Source organism: Hypanus sabinus, chromosome 4, assembly GCF_030144855.1.
Source record: "Hypanus sabinus isolate sHypSab1 chromosome 4, sHypSab1.hap1, whole genome shotgun sequence".
Taxonomy (NCBI): domain Eukaryota; kingdom Metazoa; phylum Chordata; class Chondrichthyes; order Myliobatiformes; family Dasyatidae; genus Hypanus; species Hypanus sabinus.
In genome coordinates, this window is record NC_082709.1 from 174,641,787 (window position 1) to 174,664,556 (window position 22,770).

General features: G+C 39.4%; 1 protein-coding gene across 1 annotated transcript in view; it reads right to left on the reverse strand.

The window, feature by feature from the left end:
• Nucleotides 1–77: 77 nt before the first annotated feature.
• Nucleotides 78–22,770, reverse strand: part of cryzl1 (crystallin, zeta (quinone reductase)-like 1) — a 74,656-nt gene continuing 51,963 nt past the window's right edge. Inside the window, exons 9-14 of the mRNA XM_059968897.1 lie at nt 21,269–21,289; nt 19,109–19,207; nt 17,099–17,217; nt 12,839–12,944; nt 5,459–5,504; nt 78–5,105 (exon numbers count right to left, since the gene is read on the reverse strand). Coding sequence (XP_059824880.1) covers nt 5,006–5,105; nt 5,459–5,504; nt 12,839–12,944; nt 17,099–17,217; nt 19,109–19,207; nt 21,269–21,289 — 491 coding nt within the window. The 3' untranslated portion in view covers nt 78–5,005. The remainder of the gene's footprint in view (nt 5,106–5,458; nt 5,505–12,838; nt 12,945–17,098; nt 17,218–19,108; nt 19,208–21,268; nt 21,290–22,770) is intronic.

Genomic DNA, 22,770 nt, shown 5'->3' on the forward strand with positions numbered 1-22,770 from the left:
CCCTGTTATAGGAAACATCCTGTCCATATCCACTCTGTCTGGCCCTTTCAATAATTGATAGGTTTCAATGAGATGCCCCCCCCCCCCCCGCCCCATCTTCTAAATTCCGGTGTGTACAGGCCAGAACTATCAAATGCTCCTCATCTATTAATCCTTTAATTCCCAGGCATCATTCTTGTGAACCTCCTCTGGACCTGCTACAATGCTAGACATCTTAGATAAGAAGTCCGAAATTGCACACAGTATTCCAAGGCATCACTGGCACCAGCCTACCTGCCGTCAAGGACATATATACAGAAAGATGCTAGAGAAAGGCCAGTAACGTTATGAAGGATCACACCCACCCTGTTCTTGGTCATGTATGTCCCACTTCCATCAGGGAGGAAGCTGTGTAGCATTCACGCCAGATTCCCCAGACTCAAGAGTTACTTTCACCAAGCGGTAAGGCTGATCAACACCTATCAACTTACACCCCCCACCACCACTACTTTATCATTTTTTGTCGGAGTCTCATTATGTACCAATGCTCCTGTGCCTAGCGTCACTTTGTAGACATACAATCAAGGTATGTACATAAGCTATGTTATGCATTTATGTTTATTGTATTTTTTATCATTATTGTGTTTTTTTTTGTGCTACATCGGATCCAGAGTTACACTTATTTTGTTCTCCTTTACACTTGTGTACTGAGAATGACATTATCAGTCTTGAAGTGCAGACTGACCAGTGCCTTTTAAAGCCTCAGAATTGCATCCTTACTTTTATATTCTAGCCCTCTTGAAATGAAAGCTAACATTGCATTTACCTTTTGACTATTGACTCAACCTTCAAATTAACATTTTGGGAATCCTGCATAAGGATTCCCAAGTCCCTTTGCACCTTTGATTTTTGAATTTTCTCCCCACTTATAAAGTAGTCTATGCCAGTATTCCTTCAACCAAAGTACACTTCCTGACACTATATTCCATTTGCCATTATTTTGCCCATTCTCCTAATCTATCGGAGTTCTTCTGCAGTTTCCTCAACACTAATTCCTATCCCTTTATTTGCAAACTTGGCCACAAAGCCATAAGTTCCACCATCAAAATCATTAACAAATAACATGAAAAGAAGTGGTCCTAACACTGACCCCTGTAGAACACCATTAGTCACCTGCATCCAACCAGAAAAGGCCCCCTTTATTCCCATTCTTTGCTCCTTGCCAATTTTCCATTCATGCTGGTATCTTTCCTGTAATACCAGGGGCTCTTACCTTGTTTAGCAGCCTCATGTGCAACACTTTAAGTCAAAGTCCTTCTGCAAATCCAAGTACACTACATCCACTGACTCTCCTTTGTCTATCCTGTCTGTTGTTCCCTCAAAGAATTCCAACAGATTTATCAGGCAAGATTTCTCCTTAAGGAAACCATCCTAATTTTGTCCAATTTTATCATGTTCATCCAAATACCTTGACACCACATCTATAGAAAGTATTGATGGTCTGATTAGTTGGGCAGAAAAATATAAATAGTAATTTAATCCAGGAAAATAATTGGCCATACATTTATGAGATGACAAATCCAGGGAATAAACAGGAGACTATTGGATGGGGGAACAGATGGACCTTAAAGTACAGGTCAATAAAGAGCTTGAAAGGGTACACAGGATCCTTTAATATAAGAGCTGGGAACTATGCTAGAATTTCATACAAGACTCATTAGCAAGAACAGAGTACTGACCATTGTGTTATAGAGAAGAACTAATTGCATATAATCTTCAAAGACACTTTAGGCCCACTGTTGGTTGAGGTCAACCATGGATGTAGATGATGCACAAGCCAGGGCAATACAAAATGGAGAACAAATTCCATGCAGCTGATGATTCTGAAAGAATGGCAGAGACTGATACAGTTTGACACCAGAGTTGTTGCAGGAGTTACCTTAGGGACTCCTTCAAAGACGTTGCCAGGGCTGGAAAACTGTAGTTACAAGAAAAGACTGGATAAGACAAGATTGCTTTCTTTGGAATAGAGATTTAATTAACATGCATAAATTTATTCCATATCTGAATTTTGTAAGTGTTATAGGGATCAAAATGGAGGTGATAAAAAGTATGTATCACTCAACATATGGTAGGGTCTGGAATTCACTGACTGAAAGGATGGTGGAGTCAAAAGACCTAACAGTGCCTGGACATGTACTTGAGTTGGGTACTGCAGGGTTCATTACTCCCTGAAAGTGATAACACAAGCAGATTGGCAAAATAGCAGCCTTTCTGGCTCTAACAAATGGTGCAAATATTTTTCTTACATATTTTTCTTATGATAGTAAGACCCTGTTAGACATTATTAACCAACCTATCAACATCCAGGCAATGCCACTCAAGGATTTGTGCTAGTATTACTTTGTGTCTGTATATGCTGGATTGTAACTATATGTGTTGTGTATGACTACGTGCTGTGTTATGCACCTTGTTCCCAGAGGAATGATGTTTCGCTTAGCTATATATACACCTGTGTTTGGTTCAATGACAATGAACTTACACTGGAAATCGATAGGGTGGCAAAGAAAGCAGATGTAAAGTTTGACTTCAGCATTTGGCATATTAAGTAGCAGTATAACTCTTTGAGTAGGCTGTATGTAGAGTATTCTGGGGAGTTTTTGTTGCTGTATCAAAGGAAGAGGAGGTTTTAAAAAAAAGGTGAAGATAAGGCTCACCAGGATTCTGCCTGGATAAAGAGCACCAGCTATAAGGAGAAGTTAAATAAACTGGGATTGTTTTCTCTCTCTGGAGGTCATTGTGGGGTGGTGAGGGGATGTCTTTTCTCCAGAGTGGAAATGGCAGAGGCTTTTTCCCAGGGCTGAGGACAAGAGGACACAGGTTTAAGGTGCTGGGGAGTAGGTACAGAGCAGATGTCAGGGGTAAGTGTTTTACTCAGAATGGTGACTGCGTGGAATGGGCTGCCGGCAACGGTGGTGGAGGCAGATACAAAAGGGTCTTTTAAGAGACTTTTGGATAAGTACATGGAGCTTAGAAAAATAGAGGGCTATGGGTAAGCCTAGTAATTTCTAAGGTAGGGACATGTTTGGCACAACTTAGTGGGCCAAAGGGCCTGTATTGTGCTGTAGATTTTCTATGTTTCTATGTCATATAGTGGAGAGAGTAGCTTTAAGCTGAGAGGGTAAGGTCAAAAAGGAGATGAGTTTTTTTTAAGAAACACGAAGAGATAGGTGCCTGAAATATATTCCCAGGAGAGATGATGGAAGCAGATATGATAGCAATGTTTAGGAGGCATTTTAAACAGGCACACGAACAGGGCTCCAAGGGAAGGATATAGAACATAATCAAATAAATGTGAATAGCTTAGAATGGAGATGAGGAGGAATTTCTTAAGCCAGAGAGTGGTGGATCTGTGGAATTAATGCCACAGGCAGCTGTGGAGGGCAAGTCTTTACATATTTTTAGGGCAGAGGTTGACAGATTCTTGATTGGTTGGGGCATGAAGGGATATGGGGAGAAGGCAGGAGATTGGGCCTGAGAGGAAAAATGGATCAACCATGATAAACGATGGAGTAGACTCAATGGACTAATTCTGCTTCTATATCTTATGGTCTTGTAGTTTAAATTGGCATCATGATCACCAGGTGTTATGGCTGTTCGATATTCTGTGACAGCAATGGAGAAAAGATATGAGAAGTCATATCCAGCTAAAACCGAGGATAGCTATTGAGCAGCCTTCTTACAATAGCTGGGCCATGAGCAAATGTTGATGTTAGATTTATGCATTTACTCAAAGTTGTTTTGTGTTTCGTCCTTGATTCAGCCACTGTTCTGGAAAACAATGTTAACAATAAAAAAGGAGCCAACGCTTTTTTTCGTACAGAATTCAATGCATCAGATTTTATTGACACAGACAAACTCTTGCAAGCAGGCTTACTGTGTTGGGCTGATAGAATTGCTTTAGCCCACGAGAGAATGATTTCAAATCTCCAGGTCTATGCGATACATTGCAAGTGGAACAGAATGAGGGGTCACAGTTTAAGGATAAAGGGGAAGCCTTTTAGGACTGAGATGAGGAAAAACTTCACAGAGTGGTGAATCTGCGGAATTCTCTGCCACAGCAAACAGTTGAGGCCGGTTCATTGGCTATATTTAAGAGGAAGTTAGATATGGCCCTTGTGGCTAAAGGGATCGGAGGTATAGAGAGAAAGCAGATACAGGGTTCTGAGTTGGATGATCAGTCATGATCATACTGAATGGCAGTGCAGGCTCAAAGGGCCGAATGGCCTACTCCTGCACCTATTTTCTATGTTTCTAGAAGTATTCCTGTATACAACCAAATCCAGATTATTTATCGGTTTTGGTTTCAATGTTAACTTTTGTTCAAGAGATATTAATGACAAAGTGCTGCAGAGCCATCTCTCAAATACAGGATTCACTAGTAAATTCAGTAGTTGTTTCAGACTTATGAAGCTGATGTTCAATTGACAGTGTTATTGAAATCCTTTTATCTAAAAATACTATATTTATTTTCTGGCAAAGTTTGCAAGATCCATCAGTGGAGCAAACCACTATTAAGCCATTTATCCACATCCTTATCTTGACTGCGTCCTCAATTATTTGTACCTAATAAAAAGAGTGGAAGCATTTTAACAATCACAACTCTATGGACCCATTATTAACCATTCTGCTGTTGAAAAGGTGCTGCAGCAAACTGATAAGAGATTACAGATAGCACCAAATGTGTAAAATAAAATGAGAAAAAAACTATTCAGATATTGGAGCCCAGAATCTTTATGAAATAATTTGCATTAGTCCCGAGGTCAATTATGTGAAAAAAGCAAATCTTATCATAGTAATTGGAGAGCTTTTCAATACCAAACAACTTAATCTAAATGGGGAGCAAAATATTTTAAATGCAAAATCACTCAAGTGGATCTGAAGCATTTGCCCCAGAACACTGATACTTCTGAAGACAGCACAAATCTTTTAGCTGTTTACAGGATTTAGTTATCATGACACCATTTCAGAGCTGAACGACTTGTTTTTTTCTGACTTTGTTCTTCTGAACCATCTCCATGACAACAGTGGCTTCATATATTGGAATGGGTTCATCCAACTGAGGCCTGCAAAGAGAGAAGCAGTTGGAAATGTCTAGACACTGTGCAAAGTCTCCACAATATCTTGTAACTTCCTGCAGAAGGCGCGGCCAGCCACATTTCCTTAAGATAATTGACTATAGCTCTCAATCTCATCACTCAAAATGCATTTTAAATACAATCACACAGAAGACAAATATTGAAGTCTGTGTTTTTGGCTGTCAGTATCTCAAGAGATTCTATGTAATACAACCATCTGTACATATACTTAAGTGCAGTGAGATCTTAATTCAAACACTGAACTTTCATTACCAATTTATTACACATTTGCCTTTCCAAGTGGAACCAGGAATTGTGAGAACAAGTATGAAAATGTTTACCTGAATGTTCCGATGGATAGCTTCTCCATCACATCCTTCAAAATATCTAGGCAATGACATTCAGGCTCAATAAGCTGTATGCAATGAAACATGGAACTACACAAGAATGTGAAACAAAGCAAAGGGAGAAAGCATACAGTGTTGTCCATTTCTGCAAATCCTTTTTGTTTTGAAATAATTGTGCTTCTAATATTTGACTGGCTGCTGTTGATATTCAGCAGCTTCTTTACCATCAAGAATTGTATCTGGTATTAATTCAATTCTCACAGTCTGGTCCTGAACATGTGCAAGTCTTTAAGGTTTTTCATTAAATACAAAAACAGTATCATTATTTCAAATAGTATTGTGAAAATGTAAAGAAAATCATAACCTGGAGAAAGGCGATTTTGCAAGTTTTATGGAGATGTTGAAAACAAAAATGCTAAATTGCAGAGACTTTTGGCCAAACAGAAAGGCCACAAGTCTGTGCGGAGTCATTTAAGTTGGTACTTGATGGTGAAACAAACTGTTCAGAGGAGCGTGGAGATGGTGTAACATGCACAAAATACTGGAGGAACCTATCAGATCAGGCAGCATTGTGGAAAGGAATCAGGATGAAGGTTCTCAGCTCGAAACAGCAACCTTTTATTCCCCTCTATAGATGCTGCCTGACCTGTTGAGTTTATTTATTTAATTTAGAGATACAGTACAGAATAGGCCCTTCAGGCCCAATGTGACACACTGCCTCGCAACCTACCAGTTTAACTCTAGCTTAATCACAGAACAATTAGAATGGTCAATTAACCTATTAACTTTGGACTGTGGAAGGAAATCAGAGCACCTGGAGAAAACCCACACTGTCACAGGATGAACGTATAAACTCTTACCATAAGACACAAGAGCAGAATTAGGCCACTTGGCCCATCGAGTCTGCTCTGCCATTCAGTCATGGCTAACCTTTTTCTCCCTCTCCTCAACCCCACTCCCTGACCTTCCCATAATCTTTGATGCCGTGTCCACCAAGAACCTATCAAGCTCTGCCTAAAATACACCCAACAACCTGGCTTCCACAGCTGCATGTGGTAACAAATTCCACAAATTCACCACCGGGTGGCTAAAGAAATTTCTCCACATCTGTTTTAAACGGATGTCCCTCTGTCCTGAGGCTGTGCCCTCTTGTTCTAGACTCCCCAGCCATGGGAAACATCCTTTCCACATCTGCTCCGTCTAGGCCATTCAACATTTGAAAAGTTTCAATGAAATCCCCCCTTCATCCTTCTAAATTCCAGTGAGTATAGACCCACAGCCATCAAATGTTCCTCATATGATAACACTTTCATATCTAGAATCATCCTTCAAAATATTGAGAGGACCTCCTCTGGACCCTCTCCAATGCCAGCACAACCTCTCTTGGGTGAGGAACTTGAGGTGAGGCCTCACCAGTGCTTAAAAAGCCTCAGAATCAAATCCCTGCTCTTGTATTCTAGCCGTCTTGAAATGAATGCTAACATTGCATTTGCCTTCCTCACCATTGACCCTACCTGCAAGTTAACCATTAGAGTGTTCTGTGCACGGACTACCAAGTCCCTTTGCATCTCAAATTTTTGGATTTTCTCTGTTTAGAAAATAGTCTGCACACTTACTTCTACTATCAAAGTGCATGATCATGCATTTTCCAACATTGTATTTTAATTGTCACTTTCTTGCCCATTCTCCCGATCTGTCTAAGTCCTTCTGCATACTGTTTCCTCAACAATACCTTCCCCTCCATCAATCTTTATATCATCTGCAAACTTAGCAACAAGGCCAACTATTTCATCATCTAAGTTATTGATATACAGCATAAAAAGCGGTCCCAACACCGACCCCCATAGAACACCACTAGTCACTGACAGCCAACCAGAAAAGGATCCTTTTATTCCCACTCACTGCCTCCTATCAGCCAATGCTCTAACCATTTTAGTAACTTTCCTGTAATACCATGAGCTCTTAACTTGGTAAGCAGCCTCATATTTGCACCTTGTCAAAGGCCTTCTGAAAGTCCAAATAGAGTGGATGGATCCAATCCCACTCAGAGACTCCCTTTATCTGTCTGACTTGTAATCTCCTCAAAGAATTCCAACAGATTTGTCCGACAAGATTTTCCCTTAAGGAAACCATGCTGACTGTCCTTTCTTGTCCTGTGTCACCAAGTACTTCATAACCTCATTCTTAACAACTGATTCCAACATCTTCCCAACCACTGAGGTCAGGTTAACTGGTTTATAATTTCCTCTCTCATATCTGCCTTCTTCCTTTCTTGAAGAGTGGAGTGACATATACAATTTTCCAGTCCTCTGGCAACATACCAGAATCCAATGATTTTTGAAAGATCATTGCTAATGCTTCCTCAATCTCTAATGCTACCTCTTTCTAAACTCTAGAGAGCAGTTCATCTAGTCTGGGTGACTTATGTACCTTTAGGTCTTTCAGTTCTTTTAGCACCTTCTCCTTTGTAATAGTAACTGCATTCATTTCTCTTCCTTCGCACACTACAACATCTGGCACACTGCTGGTGTCATCCACAGTGAAGGCTGATGCAAGATACTCATTTTCATTTAATTCATCTGCCATCTCCTTGTGCCCCATTATTATTTCTCCAGCCTCTTTTTCTAGTGGTCCTATATCCACTCTCAACTTTCTTATTTTTTTTAACATACTTGAAAAAGCTTTTACTATCCTTGCTTTCATATTTCAACTTTTCCCTTCTACTGATTCTTTTAGTTGTTCTCTGTAGGATTTTAAAAGCTTCCTAATTTTTGTTTTGTTGTATGCCCTCTCTTTTGTCTTCGACTTCCCCTGTCAGCTAGTTATACTCTTTTGCCATTTGAGTACTTCTTTGTTTTGGGAATATATCTGTCCTGCACTTTCCTAATTTTCCCCAGAAACTCATACCATTGCTTCTCTGTTGTCATCCCCACCAGCATCTGCTTCCAATTTCCTTTGGCCACCTCCTCCCTCATACCATTCTAATTTACTCCACTGAAATACTGCTATGTCAGACTTCACTTTCTCTGTATCAAATTCCAAGTTGAACTCAATCATATTGTGATCACTGGCTCCTAAGGGTTCTTTTAGCTTAAGCTCTCTAATCACCTCTGGTTCATTACATAACACCCAACGCAGTATAGCTGATCCCCTAGCAGGTTCAACAATAAAATGCAAAAAGCCATCTTTTTGGCATTCACCAAACTCATTCTCTTGAGATCCATTACCAACCTGATTTTCCCCAATCAATCTGCATGTTAAAATCTCCCATGACCATCATTACATTGTCATTTTGACATGCCTTTTCCATTTCCTGTTGTAATCTGTGGTTCACATCCGAGCTACTGTAGGGAGGCCTGTATATAACTGCCATCAGGGTCCTTTTACCCTTGCAGTTTCTTAACTCAACCCACAAGGGTTCAACATCTTCCAAACCTTCCTCACATCTTTCTACTGATTTGATGCCTTTTTTAATATAAACCAACAGTCACACCTCCCCATTACTTACAGTGCTGGAATTGAACTCCCATGGCCCAAGTTGTAATAGCATTATAACCACTACACCACTGTGGTACCCAGTTCCTCCAGCAGTTTGTGTGTGTTTTTCTGGGTTTTCAGCATCTGCAGAATCCCATGCATAAATGTAGTCATGGTGTAGTTGGTGTGAAATTTAGGCCAAGGTTAGTGTCACTGATTGACATTCAGTTATTGCTCACTGGAAATGTCAAGAATGCTGCACGTAGACAGGTTCCAGGTTCGAATATGATGTTTTGTGCACCTGGATAGCAAGCTACTTACCATCTAGGTTTGTGCAGCAAGAACACACGAGTTTTGAAAAATAATATACACCAGCAAGCGAGTCATCGCTCTCATGAAGAAGATAATTTGTGGGAAAAATGGGCGATGCCAATGTAGCTAAAAGAGTTTGTCTACTTAAAAATATTGAGTACAGTTTGAATTATTTTATATTTAAAATCAACAGTTATGGCCATATTTAGGTGAACAGTAAAAAATACAACATGAGAGTAGTCATCCCAAAGGAACCCCATTCGCAAAAGCTTTCCTGCTAGTAAACCAATTTTGGACCTAATTTACAACTCTGGATCCCTTGGTACTTCACCTTTTTGACCAGCCTGCCTTGTGGGAACTAATCATAATTCTTGCGGACTACATTAAATTTCCCCCAAAATTTAAGATAAATTACTAAGGTTCTACTTATACAGATATCTGTATAGTTTCTCAGATTTGCACTTCTTTATAGAAATGCCACATTAGCAGTTTTCCTATCTACTGGCACCATCCTTGCATCCAGGGATATCTTCTTTGGCTATGTGGAATAGTTCATGTTCCAAGCCTCCTCTGGTAACTCACTTCAGCTCTTCCTGCACTACACTGAGGACTGCATTCATGCTGCTTCCTATGCTCAACTTTGTCTCCAACTTCCACCCTGCACTTAAATTTACTTGGTTCATCTCTGACCCCTCTCCCCACCTTTCTTGATCTTTCAGTCTTGATTATCTTTTACTAATCTACTGACTTTCACAGTTAGCTTGGCTATACCTTCTCTCCTCCTGTCACTTGTGAAAAGGCTATTCCCTTCTCTCAGTTCCTTCATCTCCGCTGCATTTGTTCTCAAGATGAGGTTTTGCATTCTAGTTGCCTTCCCTCCCCGCCTCAGAAACCAGGGTTTCCCTTCCAGCAATATTGATGGTGCCCCTGCCCAAATTGCATCTAATTTCCACGTTTACCCTCACTCCAACTCCTCCCAATGTATTTCTCCATGACTTACATCAACTCCAACAGGATCCCACCACCAGACACATCTTTCTTTCCCTCTCCTCTCTGCTTACATAGAGAACATTCTCAATTTGACTCCCTTGTCCACCCATTCCCCCCCCACAGATCCCTCTACTATAACTTATCCCTGCACCAATGGTATGTGCTACACCTGCCCTACCACCTCCCATGGTCCAAATGATGATCCTAAACAGTCCTCCACATGAGGCAACACTTCACCTGCAAGTCTGTTGGGTTTATCTATAACAGAAGCTCCTGGTGTGGCCTCCTCTACATTGGTGAGACCTGACGCAAATTGGGGGACCCCTACATCAAGCATCTTTGCTTCATCTGCCACAACAGTCTGCATCTTCCAATGGCCAACCATTTGCAATCCATTTCCCATTCCCACACCAATATGTCTGTCCACTGCCATCTCTACTGCCACGATGAAGCCAAATGAAGGTCGGAAGAGCAACATCTAATAGTCCCCAACCCAATGGCATGAACTATTCATTTCTCTAATTCCTGGAAACCACTCCCTTCTGTTACCCACCCCCTTTAGTTTTCCCTCATTCCTCACTGACTTCTGATCCTATGTCCTTTAAGCGCTTCTTTTCCCCCTTATCCAAACTCATGACTTCACAATATTGGAGAGGGTTGAGAAGAGGTTCACAAGAATTATTATGGGAATGAAAAGGCGTGTCTGATGTTTCTGGGCCTGTATTCACAGAAGTTTAGAAGAATGAAGGGGGGGATCTCATTGAAACATCGAATATTGAGAGACCTAGATAGAGTGGATATGGAGAGGATATTTCCTAGTGGGAGAGTCTATGACCAGAGGGTGTACAGCCTCAAAAAAAGATATCCATTTAAAACAGAGATGAGGATGAATTTCTTTAGCCAGAGGTTGGTGAATCCGTGGAATTCATTGCCACAGAGGGCTGTGGAGGCCAAGTTATTGGGTACATTAAAAGTGGAGGTGATAGGGTTCTTGATTAGTCAGGGTTCAGAGAGACAGCAGTTGAATTGGGGATGAAACTGATAATGAATCAGCCATGATGGAATAGTGGAGCGGACTCCATGGGCTGAATAGACTACTTCTGATCCTATGTTTAATGGTGTTACCCATGACACTCTTCTGGTTCCTCGCCTTTATTACATGGGCCACGGTCCTCTTCTATCAGATTCCTCCTCCTTCAGCCCTTTATCTCTTCTACACATCACCTCCCTCTCTTCTCACATCATTCCCTTTGATCACCCCTCCCCACCCGAATTCCTTCTCACCTGGGCTCAACAATTAACCTGGCAGTAAGACCCCTCTTTCTGTCCCCCCAATATTTTTTTATTCTGGCTTATGCCTCTTCCTTTCCAGTCCTGATGAAGCTTCTTGGCCTGATATTTTGACTGTTTATTTCTCTCCATAGTTGCTCGCTGACTTGCTGAGTTCCTCTAGCACTTGTGTGTGTTGTTCATTGTAAAATAAGAGTAAAAGTTCTAAGTTAGAGGAAGGCAATTTTAATAAGCTGTGAAATGTACTGGAAAGCATCTACTTCAAGTGTCAGAGCAGTGGAAGGCATTCATGTAGGAGACTAAAGGGACTCCAGGGAAACCTGTTCTTAAGTCAAAGAAATGGGTGGGATTGCCAAATCTACAGTTCACCGCATGACTTGGTACACAAAGTCTAGGATAAGCTTCCATTTGTTTCTCCTGTTATGTAAGACCGTTCAACTACAGAGAGTGAAGGCGAGGTATTAAAAGAGAATTTAGGAAAACTAAGACAGGGTATGCAAAATATATGTAAAGTAAATCCAAAACATGATACATTAACTGGCCACTTTATTAGATACACCTGTACACCTGCTCGTCAAAGCAAATATTAAATCATGAGGCAGCAACTCAATGTATAAAAGCATGCAGACATGGTCAAGAGGTTCAGTTGTTATTCAGACCAAACATCAGAATGGGGAAGAAATGTGGCCTAAGTGACTCTGACTGTGGAATGAGTGCCAGATGGGTGGTTTGAGTATCTCAGAAACTGATGATCTCCTGGGATTTTCATGTACAACAGTCTCTAGAGTTTACACAGTGTGGGACAGAAAACAAAACAAAAAAAAAATCTAATGAGCAGCAGTTCTGAGGGTGGGAACACCTAACTGATGAGTGAGGTCAGAGAAGAATGGCCAGACTGGTTCAAGCTGACAAGAAGGTGACAGTAAATCAATTAACTATATGTAACAACAGTGGTGTGCAGAATGGCATATCTGAATGCATAAGATGTCAAAGCTTGACATGGATGGGCTACAGCAGCAGAAGACCATAAAGACAATCATCAGGAAGTACCTAAATTAAGTGGCCAATGTATATATATATATAGGCTCACAATAAGGATAATCGCTTACAAGAATTTAAAGAAAATAGGGTAACTTACAAACATTGAGTAATTGATATGGTCAAATCTCCAGCAGTATCAATAGACTAAAATTAATGTGGGGTCTAAATTAGGAAAACAATAATGGGTATGTACTGTATACTGTGCAGTTTTCAACTGCATTATCATCCTGCAGGTTGATACTTCTAAATTTGAGGAAAGGATACGCAGATACTTCCCTTGCTGCATATATGATAGTTGCCACACTTCTTCATTCAGAAATGAAATACTTGCTCCTTTGCAAAACAGAAGTCGACTGTCAGGTGGATCCAGCTGTGAAAGTAAAAATTTAAGCCTTAAGAGAGATACCAAGTTATATTCTTCAATAATAAAATTTTACCAGTTGCAGAGCTCACACAATCAAGTCATACAGCACAAATAGGTCCTTTGGCTCAACGTCAGCTTGTCACGTGTTCATTTACAAATAACTGTTGTGCCAAACCATGTATTTTCCCTACATATCCTTTCTCCATCTGCAACAGGGAGGATTTTCCAGTAGCCAACCATTTTATTTCCACTCCCCGTTCCCATCTGTCAATGAGGCAATGCTCAGGTTGGAGAGGCCACACCTTATTCCTTTTGCATGGCCTCTGGCCTGACAGCATGAACATCAATTTCTCCAACTGCTGGTAATCTCTCTCCCTTCCCCCTTCTCTCCATTGCCATTCCCCATTCTGGTTCCCCTGCTACCCCTTCTCTTCTCTTCACTTGCCTATCACCCCTCTCGGATGCCCCTCCTTCTTCCCCTTCTCCATGGCCAAATTTACTCTCCAATCAGTTTCCTTCTTCTTCAGCCTTTCACTTTTTTCACCAATCATCTCCCAGCCTCTCACTCCATCCTCCCCCCCCAAACTCACCTATCTTCCCTCTCACCTCTCTTTGCCTCTCTCTTCCATGTTGTGCTCCTTCCCCTATCCCATCTTCTCATACTGCTTTCTTCTACTTTCCTTTCCAGTCCTGATGAAGGGTGCCAGCCCAAAACATCAACTCTTTATTCCTCTTCGTAGATGCTACCTGACCTGATGATTCTGATCCAATATTTTGTGTGTTGCTCTGGATTTCCAGCATCTGCTGAATCTCTTGTGTTTGTATTTTCCCTTCATTCCCAATTTCTGCCATTGACTATGGGCAATTTAATGTGGTCAGTTAACCTACCAACCCAACATATTTTTTGGGATGCAGGGGAAAACCATAGCAACAAGAGGAACCCTTTGCAGTCACAGGGCAAATGTAAACATTTCTCAAAGATAATATGCAAGGTGAACATTGAATCCAGGTCAAAGGACCTGTGAAGCAACAGCTCTATTAACTGTGTAATGGTGCTGCCAAGAAAACAACTTTTTTTTAAGGAACCCAGAATGTTTTATTTGTTAAGATGGTGATTATTTATGTTACATTGACTTAAATGCCTGCAAGTTTGTCTTTCTAACTCTGTCAAATTAATTGACCTTATTGCATCAGGGATGCTATAATGGCCTCTGCCATTAGAGAAAAAATGGATAATTCTTTGCTAACTGGGGTGTTTTAAAGATTAGCTTTATTTGTCACACATATATTGAAATATATGGTGAAACATGTTGTTTGCGTTTAACGACCTAAGCAGTCTGAGGACATGCTGGGAGTAGCCCACAAGTGTCACCATGCTTCTGGTGCTAACATAGCATGAGCACAACTTAATAACCCATGTGTTTTTGGAATGTGTGATGAAACCAGAGCATCCAGTGGAAACTCAACACAAGTCACAGGGAGAACATAAAAACTCCTTACACAGACAGTGGAGGGAGTTGAACCTCAATCTTCCAATCACTGCCCATCTCCTTGCTCTTGTATTTGTGCACACAGATATTACATATGAGCATGACTGGGCCATTTTGTTGTCTCCTATATTATTTGCTTGCATTTGAACGTGACTTTTCTTCACAAATACTTAAATTACACATTTGCAATAAGAGTTAGTAAACTACTTGGCAGATTATTGAAAATTTAATTGTGATCAATTATCAGATATATATTTTAAACAATCAAATCTTCTAAAAGGAGATTACACTCTATGGGCTATTAGCCTAGACTGTTCAAATATTACATTAATAACATAAATATGCACTATCATACCACACAAAATACTCCATGCAGGAGCAAATGAAAAAAGAACACAGTAAATACAATCTAATTGTTTAAGATCTTCACTGATTTAAAATAAAATACTGCTGAATGATCTGGAATTGGATTTGGAAACAATGAAATTACTGTAGATGTAGAAATGAAAAGGGAGACATTTAAGATATTGCTGTAGCTGGACTTCATGTACAAGCAAATGATCGTGACTGAAGGAACTGTTTGACCATTAATTAGAACAAAAGAATCAGAATTTAAAAAAACACATTCAGCAGTTTCAACATCCCTGAAGATCTATCTACATTGATACAATTATGTAGGAAGGCAAGCGAGTGGCTAGATTTAATTAAGAGTTTGAAGAAATTTGGTATGTCACCAAGGACTCTAGCAATCTCTATAGATGTACTGTGGAGAGCATTCTAACTGGCTACATCACCCTGGTATAGAGGGGCCACTGTACAAGATCAGAAAAAGTCACAGAAGAATGCAGACTCAGTCACCTCCATCACTGGCACTAGCCTCCCCAGCAAAGGACATCTTCAAAAGGCTATGCCTCAGAAAGGCAGCATCCATCTTCAAGGACTTTCATCACCCAGTATATGTTCTCTTCTCATTGCCACCATCAAGGATGAGATACAGGAGACGTACACTCAACATTTAAGGAGCAGCTTCTTTCTGTTCACCATCAGATTTCTGAACGGAGAATGAAACAACTCAAGAACACTACCTCACTACTTTTTACACTACTTATTTAATTAAATTTTATATATATTTAAGTCATTTGTAGTATTTTTATTATGTATTAGACTATACTGCTGCTGCCAAACAAAAAAATTTCACGACGTATGTAATGTTAATTCTGATTCTGAAATAAAAACTCAATTACATTTACACTTGGCTTATGAAAATATAATTATATTTTATGTGCAAAACATAAGCATGGCAAAGGTACTGTTGCATTTCCAAAAAAACTAAGTCTTGGTTTGTGAGGATGTGTTTTAATAAAATAAACTGGCTGAATCCCTTTAGCATTAAAAATGAGAGTGAAGACTGATCACGATACCCAGACTGATTTGGCTGAGACAATAGGAAGGCGTGAAATATATAAAATAGGGATGTAGGGATATTCAGTCTTCAAACCTTTTCTGCCAATCAATATAATCACTGCTTAATACCTGTTCTCTCCTCAAGGGAGCAGGGAAAGCAAAGGGAAGGAAGAAATGAGAAAGTGAGTATTAACTTTACATCCCATCAAGAATGCACATTATGCTTAATGAGCACACAAGAGACTGCCGATGCTGGAATCTGCAGCAAATAACAATCTGCTGGAGGAACTCAGCAGGTTGAGTAGCATCTGTGTAAGGAAAAGAACTGGCAATGTTTTAGGTTGAAACCCTGCATCATTATGTTTAATGAGGTGCATTAATGGTAGTGTTAGGGAGATAGTATGATGATTTAGACGGGTGAACTATTCCAATCAAGCTATAAATCAAATATTTTCCACTTTTATTGGTAATGACAGTTGAATGAATATTGAACTGATATAATTTACCCTTTGGTTAATTGCAGATGTAGGTAGCAACATTGTATCCTATGTGAATCTTAGATTATCATACAGACTCAAACACAAATGTTTAGCAATGTTTGCAAGGCTTATGCCTTCAGGAATTCTGCAATTAATTTACAATTTTTCTTCACTTATTTGTCTAATTCTATGTAAATACAGTTTTAACAAGAGTGTACAGAATATGAATGGATCACTTATTCATTCATATTGATGGCCAGTTTCCATCCTTCTTCATCTAACTCTGTCAGTGAATGCATCAAATTACTCTCCCTTTTATATGTTTATTGCACCAACATTCATGGAAACATCTATGTCAATTTAAATGCATTGTTTTAATTTAAAGGTGGATGACTCCAAACACTCCCCAACAGCAGATAATAGGCTGAGCACTCCCCACTTAAGCACCATCCAGTACTTGGTTTTTGAAACATTAGAGTGGTCTTAAGGGCAAAGTTACTTTAGATTTATACTAAAATGTGAGATCAGGTATTTAATGTAAAACATTAATTATTGGTACAAGAGTTATGGAGAACTAAAAACAGGAAAAACATGTTCGGTGAACCTAGTAAATTTATCCAAAATCTAGGCTAGGTTTGAATTTTTCTCTGCAGAAACTACAAGTAGAAGGAACTTTTGGGATATTGCAAGTGATAAGACTCCCTATGAAATTGCACGTTCTGTATCCTGCAAAGCAGTGCAATGCTGACAAAGTAAAGGTAGTATTTCGGTGATATTTCTGTATCACCTGTAGATCCTCTTCTGTTGTTATCCAGTGACCTGCAACAGCTAGAAGACTGATGATGTCATGTTTATGTGGGAGATGTTTTTTGGCAGCAAACTCATCTTCCTTGCTGTAGAGCTGCACTGTAACACAAAATATCAAAGCATATATCATTTATTCCATGGCGGCTGAAATCATGAGATAAGTGATACTGTCACAACAAAGTTTGATATAATTTTTAAAACACCAAGAGCATTTTGTGATAAATTCCCCCCCTTAATAATTTTGGCAAAAGTTGACTTTAGTTATTTACTTTTTTTGCTTCATAGTCATACTGATAAACAGTTAAACTATGCAGTAGCAATTCGAGTTAACACCTTTCCAACTCCAAAACCATCAAAATAGTCTGTACCTAAGTAAGAGTGTATTCCAATCTTTCAAAGTTTTGAATTATTTTAAAACATGGTCAATTTTAAAGGCAAGTTTCTCGACACCATACACTTGTGTCAAATAAAAATGGTAGACAATTAAACTTCCTTCAGCATCTTGTCAGTGTCACTCTGTAAATGTTTGGAGCTAGAATGAATTAAGATCACATTCAAATCTAAATCTCTGAAGACACAAGATCCCACCATTAGGCACATCTCCTCCTCTCCCCTCTCCGTTTTCCACAGCGATTGCTCTCTTAATTCCATTCCTGATTCACACGTTGACATGTCTGTCCACAGCCTCCTCCACTGCCACGTTGAAGCCAGGCACAGATTGGAGAAGCAATACTTTATATTCCATCTTGGTACTTTCCATTCTGATAGAATGTACATTAATTTCTCTAATTTCTGGTTGCCACTCACTTTTGTTTCCTCTGCTGCTCTGTTTACCCTCATATCTGTGGTCCCATTATCCCCTTCTCTCTCCTTTCTCCTGTGCATCACCTTCATCTTCCTCCCTCTGGTTCCATGCCCTCTTTCCATGATCTACTGTACTCACCTGTCTGATTCCTTTTCCTTCAATACTTTGAATTTCCCATCTATTACCTTCCAGCTTTTCACATTATTCCTTTTTTATCCACCCGCACCCTCACCTGGATTCACCTATCACCTGTTACCTGCCAGTTGCCATTCCCCCCTCCCCCCCCCCACACACATCCGCTACTCTTTTATTCTGGGTTCTATTCCCTACCTGTCTAATCCTGTAGAAGGTTCAAGCCAAATCATCAGCTGTTTATTTCCCTCCATAGACGTTGCCTGCCCTGCTGAGTTCCTTCAGCATCTTATGTGATGATCCAGACTAAATTTTTATTTTGCTTGTCGACTTTTTAAAAAAATCTGAGTCTATCTACCCAACCAATTGCAAGGTAAAGACACTAATGCTTTTCAACACAGAGCACTGAATTTTAATCCATCTGAGTAGGTTGGGAATATGTCAATCATGTTGGGAAAAACTGTCCAAAGCATGGACCAAACTTTCCCATTAGTAATTTTAACAGTTGCAGTACAACAGGCAATCCATTCACAGAAAGTTGGCTTCATGTTTAACTAGTAGGGTTGTGAGTGTATTTATTTTAGCATTCCTTTTAGTTTTATTCTAATGTAGCTGGGTTTGTTAGACTGTGGGAAATGGACATCTAAATATCTAGTGTGAGGGACAGGGTCATTAAGCAAGGGCACTTAAAGGCCTAGGAGAGCACAGACGTTCCCAGTGAGCAGACAAGCTTAGCTTGCAAAATCCCACCAGTGACTTGTCTACTGACTCTCTAATTCCGTTAGCAGATGTGTATTAAAATTGTAATTAGAAAGAAGATAGATTAGTTTTACTTGTGACATGAACTCATGTTAAAGGGAGAAAATTATTGAGATTTTTGTTGTTGCAAAGTGAATCACTGAGAATATTCTTATAAGAGCATTTGGCATTGGCGGAACTCCGCTCCATTTATGGGCCAATAGGTTTATGTGTTAAAGGCACTGAGACAATTGTGTAATAATGGTATAATACTTATATTAAGACATTCAAAATATAAAACATTGCAGAACAAACCTCCACAGTCCACCACAATGTTCACGCCTAGACCACCTGTTTCTTCCAAACAGCTGTCTACAAGGTCAACCTTGCTGTCCGACAAATTGATTACCCTGGCTGTGACAGATTAGAAGTTCAATTAGTCTGCTGCCTTTGACAATAGTATTCTCAATAATTCATCAACAGAAAGGAAAACCATTCTAATCAATAATTTTGGTTAACAATTAAAACTGATTGACTTTTAAAATTATGTACTGTAGCGATGTACTACATACAGAGATAGAGATGACACGCAGTCGGTAAGTCGTTTCGAGACTAGTTTATTCAAACTTCGCTGCGCTGGTATTTAATCCCTAGCGCCCGCCCTTTCCGGGTGGAAATGACATCAGAGGTGCACTACCAAAGTCCCTCCCCGCACGCTGGCTATTTGTGAGCTGGATCACCTGCACAGAAAGTGGGTTGCCACAGTACATCCAAACATTTGTGAACTTAGTTATAAAAAACATCAAGGGCAATGCAAATCTTCCTCACCTAGGTGAAGCCAGGTGAAGGAGAAGGGCCACCTAGCTATCCCCTCACCTGCCAGCTTGTGCTCCATTCCATCCCTTGACCCTCCCTCCCTTCTCATTCTGGCTTCATCCCCTTCCTTTCCAGTCTTGATGACGGGTCTCGGCCCAATATGTCGACTGTTTATTTCACTATGTAGATGCTGCCTGACTTGTTGAGTTGCTCCAGCATTTTGTTTGTATTATTCAAATTTCATTTCCCATACAATACCCTTACAGCATTAAGTTTTGTCACTGATCAAAAGAGTATTCAGTTTTTAATCCCTTCACTCGGATTATCTTATTCTCCAAAATGTACACCACAGACTAATTCAAGGACAAATATAACTAAAATATTTCTAACAGGATGCAAGTATTTCAAACAAGAAAATCTGCAAATGCTGGAAATCTAAGCAACACACACAAAATACTGGAGGAACTCAGCAAGACAGGCAGCATCTATGGAAAAAAGTGAACAGTTGATGTTTTGGGCCAAGACCCTTTATCAGGACTCATCTCCATAGGACTGTTTGAGAATGCAAGTATTAATTAACTTGTTAAATTTGGAAAGATGACTTTAAGAGTTAATTTCTTTTCCTGTTCCTGAAAGTACTCATGGACCAATATGATCACTAATGAACTCTGTTGAGTTGAAAAACTATTTGACAAAAAGCAGAAGGGGGATGTAGGGGCATTCAATAACATTTATAACATTGATATAAAATTTGAAGTTAAAGTGTAAGCATTTAACTCAAGCAGAACACATTTTAATCCAAAGCACTTATCACAATTTTGTTTGATGTCACAATAATGCTCTTTTTAAAAGCTGTGATGCAGTATGTTCAAATGATCACTCAGTAAGCACACCTGGCACATTCTTACTATAGGATTTGAAACACGAACAGCAATGGAATGTGTTTAATTGTTTAATTGTTTTGGCAAAGCAACTGAGCAACTACACGTTCTTTCATGTTTGGATTTTTGACTCATTACATTTATTTTCATGTCAAGGGCCTTGGTGGGGTGGAGGGGGGGGGGGGGAGGTTGGAATAGGCAATGCAGAGCTCGACTCCTTATCTTCAAGGCCACCCTTTAAATTTCATGGAAAAGTTTAAGGAAATCAAAAATTTAAGTGCAACATAAACCCTACAATATCACTTGATAATTTAGATGTCATTTGACTAAATTTAGAAACCATGACTTGTTTTCTTGGTTGGAAGAAAAATTCCAAAGTCATAACTTAGACACACCACCCAGCAATTCCTTGCTTTAATCCTAGCCTAATCATGGAACAATTTACAATGACCAATTAACATATTAACACCTTTGGACTCTGGGACGAAACTGGAGCACCAGGAGGAACCCCACAGAGTCCTGGAGAGAATGTACAAACTCCTTACAGGCAGCAATGGTTTGCCTGTACTGTAAAGCATTGTGCTAACCACTATGCTATCATGCTGCCAGCTAAAGCAACACCACTGCTATACTATAATTAATATTAATACAACATATTTACTTTGCAGACTGGCAAATCAATCTCCCTCAAGGGGACAGAAAATACTTCCTGGTTTTTGATTTAGAGCACATGCTTTATTAAAAGGTTGGCTCACATTACTAAGAGACATTGACTTACCTACCAAAGGTTGTCGAATGCCTTAAGTATGGCAACCGTAAACAGACCAAAGGCAGAAAATAAAGAAGAGAACAATATAAAGGACTGGAAGATTACCAATTAAGAACAAATCAACACATCAAATCAAGCACATTGCTGCAATATGAGAAATTGTTTATCCTTCACTACCTTATTTACTAGTCTTATAATTTTTAGGGATCAATGGACTTGAACTCTTTCCTTCAGTACTCTTTAGATCTCTACCATATATGGTCCATGTCCTGTTCTTATTAAACCTCCCAAAATTAATCACTTCCCCCTTATTGGGATTAAATTCCACCTGCCATTGATTTGTCTAATTCACTAGCTGATCAATACCATTCTGTCACCCAAGATGATCTTACACATTATCAACAACTACAACAACTTTGTGTCATTTGCAAACCTTAGATTCTTATACAAATATTTACTGGATATGTGAGATAGTCAGATCTAAGCATCACATGCCTCCAATTATAAAAGCAACCTTTCACCTTCATCATCTCTCTTCATTTAAGAAGATCATTTTAGATATAATTTGCTGACTGCTTTTCATCCCAAGAGCCTTTAACATTTGAACCAATGTTATGCAAGACCTTGTCTGAGATTCTCCTGAATTTCATGTAGGCTACATCAACTACACTGCCTTCAATATATCTTCTCACTTCTTAAAACAAAAACTCAATTTAAATAAGGTGCAGGTTAATCATGTCCCTCAGAATATTTTTTCAACTACTTCTGTATCATTAACTTTGAACTCACTGTGCTGCAATTACCCAGTTTATCCCTGCTACCATATTTGAATACAAGGTCAGATTTTTTGTTTTCTTATAATTGGATTTACATAATTTTAAAAAAATGATTATTATTTGCTGGGGAACAAGGGACATGAAATATTTATTTGCATGCATGGTTCGGCAGCTGCAAATTCCATTCATCTACATCATCATCTGCAAAGCAGGTGAGCGAGTTAGATGAAAAATATAACTTGTCCAACTGTTTTTGTCTTGAATGTTCCATTGTTAAGATTCAATCTAGATCTCAGAGGATGAGCAATAAATCATTCCCAATTCTCTGCTTGGTTCTTTAACTCTAACTCTGCTGAAACCTTGCAAGTATATTCAGTAAGCAGCTGAGGCATTCTGATCAGCGTCATTATTATTTCTAAGCAAACTAAACTCATCTGGACCACAAGATTCTTTTTGCACTACTTACTGAAATTAAATTTTACTATATATTTCTCATGGTAATTTATAATACTTTTTATGTACACTCTGTACTGCTGCCACGGAACAATATATTGCAATACACAACATATGTCTGTGATATTAAACCTGATTCTGATTCAGGATGGCTCTACAATGGAGTCAAAGAGAATACTGATATATAGAAATTTTGATGAGGCATATCTAAAAGGTGTTTGGAGGCAAACATAGGGGGATGTCAGAAGCAGGGTTGTGTTTTTTTTAAACAGAGAGTGATGG